Below are 7,156 nucleotides of genomic sequence, written 5' to 3' on the forward strand. Positions count from 1 at the left end.
AAAATGGATGGACGTGGGAGGCCAAGATTGGCCTCTGTGAGCGAGTTTCAGTTTGGAGCTGTCGCCACCGAGACCATCGAGGACGCTCTTCTCCACCTGGCCCAGCAGAACGAGCAAGCGGTGCAGGAGTCCGCGGGCTGGATGGGCAGCTTCCGGGAGACCCGCATCGTGGGTGTGGACGCAGGGCCGCCGGGAGCTGGGTTGAGGGGGGACGGGGGCACCTGTCTCTGAGGCACCAATTCTGAGATTCAGTGTAGTTTCTTAATTCAAAGAAGTGCTGTATGCCAGGTGCTGGGGAAATAGTGATGAACAGGACACACCAGCACCCTGCCCTTGATTTCCAAATGTATATTTAGTGTCCGTGCTGCTGGGGTAGAAAGATGAAACCTAGTCCCTGCTTTCAAACCGTGAATGTAATCCTCGGAGAATAGTAGGACAAACCTGCAAATGCTTAGGTACAAGTGCGGTTAAATAAGCGACCTTCTAGATAAAAACAAGCTTCTGAGGGGACTAACACGGGTGAGGGCTGAGCGGGGCCGGAGGAAGTAAAGGCGTCACCATGGCCTTTAGGCCTCGAAGGGAAGGCGCCGTGTCGTCGGCAAAGACGGGGAAGGGGTCCTGTGAGCGAAGCCGTGGAGGTGGGCGCGCGGGGTCAGCGTGGGCACAGCGTGGCCCGGGTTGGCCAGGGCACGCGGAGAAGGCGTGGAAACCAGGACCAGAGGGCGGTTTGGAGACAGTCCGCGTGGGGCCGTGAGCCGAGGCGGGAGCGTATCCCGGGAGGAGAGGAGAAGGCGGGGGCGGGGTGCTAATGGGAACCTCGGCCTTAGGAAGGGTCTCTGGGCCGTGGCGGGAGGACGAGGACGGATGGGAGGTGACAGGGCCGAGGGAGCGACAGGGACGGTGGGTGACACCTCCCGGCGGTGAAAGGCAGGTCCCGGGTCGGTGTGCTCAGGACCTGAGGAGGCGAAGGAGGCGGCTGGGGCTGCAGGCAACACCGCAAAACGGAGGACGGCGGCTTGTGTCCGGGACAGAGAATGACTCTGGTTTTGACTCAGGTGCTCGTGAAGCCCGGAGGAAGGTTCCCGGCCGGCTGTCTGCAAGGTGCGAGAAGTCAGACTGGAGGCCCAGGCTTGGGAGTTGCCGCCATGACGGGACGGCAGCGGCCGGGGGTGAGCCCCTCGAGGGGGAAAGGAGAAGGTCGAGGACGGCCCCTTGGGAAGCGCGTTGTGTGCAGGAGACTGGAGGACGGAGAAGAGCCGCGAAGGAAGAGAAAAGGGGGTTGGGAGCCCAGGGCCTCCGGGAGCCCGGGCGCTGCCGGAAGGAGATGAACCGCGGGAAGGAGGCGGCGAAGGGGCCACGACGCCTGACCACGTGGACGCGTTCGCTGGCCCTGGAGACCACCGTTTCGGCAAGTTGGGAACGGGAGAACCGGACGGCGGAACTGAGGGCCTGAATGACGAGGGGGAACGGCAGGTGGAACCAGGCTTTCAGGCAGTGAGAGGAAGCCCGCGGCGGAGAGGACCGAAGGGGCGGGTTTTCAGTGAGGAGTCGATCCGCCTGTCTGTCAGGGCGGGAGGCGGGGCCGGCAGCTCGGGCGGGTGTCACCCTCACCCGGTCACCGAACCCGGGCCCAGTTTCCTTGGCAGATTAAAATGGAAAATAGAGACAATTGCCCAGATAACTCAGACCAAAACCAAACCAAACCAACTACACACACACACACACACACACACACAGCCTCACCTCCATTAAATAATAGGATCGGCTGATCACACACAATTATTCTAGAGCATTTTGCTTAATTGCTTAAACGAATTCTCTTCATTGGACACTGGTAGCAGAGCTTTAGCCTCTGTGACGATAAGGTTGTGTACACACACCTATGTCGGTCGTGTGTTGAGTAGATTGTTAAGTTATCTTGCGCTACCTTGACTTTTATAGTTGTTTTTTTTTTCCCCCCTAAGAAAGTCAAATTTTCTATGAAGACATATGGTAATTTGATTGTATGTACTTCTTCACCGATCAGTGCCAAAAGTTCCCAGTTCTGCAGCTTTCTGGATTGAGAACTAACATTTACCCTTGTGTCCGCCCTCTAACGATATTGCAAACTAAATAAAATTCTATCTGGGGCGGTTCTTTCAAAGAGAAGCAGGCAGCCTTAAATCTTGCCAAGGTGTCTTGCCCTTCCCACCTTCCCAGTGACTCCCCCACCTCCCAAATTGGGCTCTGTTCCCTGATTTGGAGGATGTTTCTTCAAAACAAGCTATGCCGCCACCATAACAAACTTGCTCCTGGGAGGGGCTCAGCCACCACAGATTTACCCAACAAACTGGTGGTGGAGAGATGGTGTCCAGCTGTAAGGTGAAACGTGTTTGTAAAGCGATGGGAGTTCTCCAGAGGGTGGTTACTAAACAAACAGTATTATAAAGAATATTGTAGCTCCAGGAGGGACCTTTCTGTTCCTGTCAACATTCCACTGCAAACAGAATATAAGGGTTGGAATTTTTATCCATCCAAGACTCACCCTTGAAGCTGCGGGTTCCCAGCATGGTGCAGAGGCCAATTAGACCAGCTGGTATGTTTGCGTGTAGCTGGCTGAGCCTTTCATCAGCGGAGACCCACAGGAAGGCTCCAGGGTCACTGAGGGGGCTTGGTAAGCCCTGGTCTTTGGCACGCAGTCAGCCTCCTTTTCATGCCTCTGATCTGCCTATTGGCAGCAAGAGGAACTAATCTCAGCTTGGGTTGTTTCAGTCTCATCTTTCTCACCTCCCGACCCCCTTCCCTTGGCCTCATCATGGCTTTTACACAACGCCAAGAGTTCACAGAGTGGTTTTGGTTGCACCTTGTGAATTAGGCTCTTCTTTTCTGTTTTGGCAGAGTTTGTTTTTCTCCTGTGTGAACAATGGTGTCTGGAGAAATCCGTGAGCTACCAGGCTGTAGAAATCCTAGAAAGGTAAAGCCCTGAGCATAAGGCCTTTGTAGTGGTACCTCTCAGAATGACCAATACATCCAAATCTTAAATTAAAAAAAAAATACACACCCAAAATAGTACGAGTTGCTGCTTACCATGAGACCTGGTTTTGCACCCTCTCGTGCAAATGTAAATTTCTTAGCCGACGATTGGTATTGGCGAGGATAAGATGTAGCATAATTTGAAGCAGAAACACCCTTTAGTTTCAGTGAGTGTGGATGGTTTACTTTCCCCTTCCTTTCTTTTTAGGTTTATGGTTAAGCAGGCAGAGAATATCTGCAGGCAGGCCACAATCCAGCTAAGGGATAAGACAGTGCCTCGGAACTGGAGGGCTCTGAAAGAGCAGCTTTTCAACAAATTTATCCTGCGTCTTGTGTCATGTGTTCAGCTGGCAAGCAAACTTTCTTTCCACTACAAAGTAAGGAGCTGGGGTTGCTCATGGGCACCTGAGTGTTAGAAGGAAACGGGCTCATTCAAAGGTGACTGTGAGAAACATACTCCTAGGCTAGGTGATACTACTCATGTGGAAATTCCAGAGTTTAATTATGCTTCCTAAGCATACCACACACACACACACACACACACACACACACACACACACACACACACACAGTCACACAGAGGCAGTTATTAAATAGCCTGAAGTTGTGTTCCCAAGGTATAATTACTGGACAGAGGCCATTGTTCATACAGGTCACCTTTTCTCCCCTTGGACTCAAGGACAGTTTACATAAAATGTCTGAACTGCCAACATATCAGCATTAAAGGTAAACTATTACGTTTAAAAAGGATAAAAAATTTTCCACATTACGACCCAATGTGTATATAATAAAGTATCATTCATTCAACAAATATTTATTGTCTTCTATGGCCAGATGCTGCACTAGGTGCCATGGCTGCAACAGTAAAAATATTGTCTGTGCTCTCAAGGAACTTAACCAATGAGAGAAGACACATAAGCAAATAATGTGGGGAAGTGTTCTGATTAGTGTCAATACAGAGGGCTATGAATGTACCTCATTAGCCTTGGAGAGTCAAGGAAGTGTATTTAGAGAAAATGACTTCTCAAAGGGGGAAGGGTTGTGGAAGATGGGTGGATCCTAAGGGAAGAGGGAGAGGAGTTAAGAAAAGCAGGAAGAGAGAAGCAGGAGGAAAGGAGGTCCAGATACAGCAAACAGCATTGGAGAGGCCTGGGGAGCTTGGTGGGTTTGAGAGCTGCAAGTTCTATATGACAAGCATTGAGTGTAAGAGGGAATTACCAAGGGAAAAGGCAAGATGAAGGCATGGGCTGGATTGTGAAGGGTTTTGTACACTATGCCAAGATGTATCTTTACTCTGACACCCTCTCCTCTCCCTCACTGTTTTTCCTTGCCCAGATAATCAGCAACATTACAGTCCTGAATTTCCTCCAGGCTCTAGGATATCTATACACTAAAGAAGAACTGCTGGAGTCAGAGCTTGATATTTTGAAGTCCCTGAACTTCCAAATCAACCTGCCTACTCCCCTGGCATATGTGGAGATGCTCCTGGAGGTTCTAGGTAATTTATTAAGTGTTCCAGGGACTGTGCATTGGAGTCTTCCAGAGAAGGCAATGAGAATGTACCCAAGAGGTTGGGGGCAGTGGGCAGAACCCACCAATGAGGAACAGCAGGAAGCTTGGGCTGATTGAAGGAAGTGCTCTCTCTGGTACTTGTCAGGAAAAGAAACTTAGGTCTCAGCACCTGGCTTCTGTTTGGACTCATGAGGTACTCTTACTACAGGACCAAGGAGTTGATTTTATAGAGAGGCATGAGATAAGAGGGGAACAAACAAATATACTCTAATTGCATATGGCGATTTTTCTACCTTTCCCTTTGTCCTTTAAAATGGACCTCCAGCTGAAGAGGGTTCTTATAGTAAAGCAAAGCAACCCGGAAGCACCTTAGCAGCTCAACAGTTTTATGATCCGTGATTATGATCAGAAAAGACCCGAATAATGCTCTTTACCATGCCCATACTCCATCTAGGATACAATGGCTGTTTGGTCCCAGCCACGCAGCTGCATGCAACCTGCCTAACCCTGCTCGACCTAGTCTATCTTCTGCATGAACCCATATATGAGAGCCTGCTGAGGGCTTCAATTGAGAACTCCACACCCAGTCAGCTACAAGGGTAAGGCAATCCCTTTAGCACAGGCTCCTTCCAGAAACAGAGTCCAGAATGTAGCATGAGAACTTGGGGAATGGAATTTACCTAGCGAGGCATCCAATCCACAGATAACCTGCACAGGTTATCTGGTTCAAATTAACGTCCGGTATGTTGCCTGGATGCACATGACTGAGCCCAATCAGCAAAACTCTTAATGTTTTCACTTTTAAATTTAAATGACTTCAAGTAATTATTTCCTAGTTCTTTCTTTATAGCTGTTTATAATTGGAGATTACCTGACTGCTTTTATAGTCACTTGGGGAATAAAAGCCAGTCACAAGGTTGCAACTTGGACAAAAGTGTTTGATTACTGTAAAGTCAGAATAGTAAAAAGCCTCACAATTACATTTGTTAGGGAGACAGAAGGAACAACAAAAGGCCTATAAACCAGACAGGAGGCTCATGTTTAAATCCCAGTTGATTTGGGGAAGACTGGGAGAAGGTCAATTAACTATTACTTGACCATTTCCTTCCATGTCTAAAAAATCCACGATGATCAACATCAACAATTGAAGTTCCATGACCCTAAGATTTGGAAAATCAAATTTCAGCTCCAAAATTAATAATGGCTTTAATCACTCAGGGAAAAGTTTGTTTCAGTGAAGGAAGACTTCATGCTATTGGCAGTAGGAATCATTGCAGCAAGTGCCTTCATCCAAAACCATGTGTGTTGGAGCCAGGTATGCATCATTGAGCAGGACCAGCATGGTCAGAATTCATTTAATAGAAAGCATTCTCCCATTAGTTAAAGGAAAACAGAAGACTATAAAAGGTAAGTGCCAAGACCCAGGATTGAGATGATTGAGCAGGATTTGGGAGAGGAAAAACTAGGTTAGGACTGAAAAGTGTTCTCTAGTTTTCCTCTTACGAAATTAGAAATGGAGGTCCAAGTTCAGCTTGCTCATTTCTCTTTATGATGATAATCTGCTAACATGTTAAAGTCTAATAAATATATTCTCCCAAATATCCCTCTCACCTTTCACAAAACTTATCTCCAGCCCAGTGAAATGTCTAGTAGAAACTTTCCACACTAACACCATCAGGGCAAATGTATCTAGTGTAGTTTGGCTATTGGCAAACACTGGGGTCTGGATTTAGTCTTCTCTGTAAATACAGAGAAACAAAAAAATTTATATTTGGCTTGAGAGACCAGCCCAAGCAATTTGTGCACTAAAACATGTTGAGATGATTTAGTAACAAAAAATCTGTCTCTATTTCTGAAGGTTGTGGGGCACTTGCAGAGCATCACGGGTATTGCCTTGGAGAGCATTGCTGCGTTCTCTTATGCAATCCTGATGCACAGCGTGGGAGCCAACACTCCGGGGCGACAGCAGCCTATTTCTCCCCACCTGGCAGCCAGAGCTCTGAGGGCTGCTGCTTCCTCCAATACATGAAGCAGACAGAATCTGCCAAATAGAAACAGCCTTCCGTCACTGCACTCACCCCTCCCTTTGTTTACTTTATACTCAGGGTACAAAAGTTTCAAGTATCTTTTGAACTGTGTTTTGTATTCCAACTTTATGCTTATTTTCCTGCATCAGAGAAAGAGTTAAAGTGGACAAGCCTGTCCATTTTGCCATATCAGAATGAAAATGTAAGACGTTAAGAGAGAATATTAATGAAGTTGGTTCATTTTTGTTTAAGTCCATTTTGCCATATCAGAATGAAAATGTAAGATGTTAAGAGAGATAGAATATTAATGAAGTTGGTTCGTTTTTGTTTAACAAGATATTTATGGCTTTTCTTTTCATTGTTCCTTTCATGAGAGAATATCAGACATGGAGATTATTATTTACCAAGGGCTCAAAAACTGAGACCATCTGGGTGACCTTGACTGAGCAAGAAGGCAGCCTGTATTTCTCCTTCAAGTTAAACATCTGTTCTGTTACTAAGATCTACAAAAATAGGGTTTTCTTTACAGCTGTCTATTTTCACTAGTCTTTTTAAAAAGTAACACTAACCCATCTCTAAACATGTTTCCACGGAATTTCCACATA

General features: G+C 47.2%; 1 protein-coding gene across 1 annotated transcript; it reads left to right on the forward strand.

Moving 5' to 3' along the window:
- Nucleotides 1-3: 3 nt before the first annotated feature.
- Nucleotides 4-6,553, forward strand: CNTD1 (cyclin N-terminal domain containing 1; the record flags this gene model as incomplete). The annotated part of the gene is made up of 7 exons (XM_081110723.1): nt 4-172; nt 2,878-2,953; nt 3,221-3,389; nt 4,348-4,510; nt 4,979-5,123; nt 5,743-5,839; nt 6,383-6,553. 7 exons carry the CDS (start codon nt 4-6, stop codon nt 6,551-6,553), a joined length of 990 nt encoding a protein of 329 aa, XP_080966849.1.
- Between the last annotated feature and the right edge of the window lie 603 nt (nt 6,554-7,156).

This window comes from Myotis nattereri, assembly GCF_964212035.1.
Source record: "Myotis nattereri genome assembly, chromosome: 16".
Taxonomy (NCBI): Eukaryota; Metazoa; Chordata; class Mammalia; order Chiroptera; family Vespertilionidae; genus Myotis; species Myotis nattereri.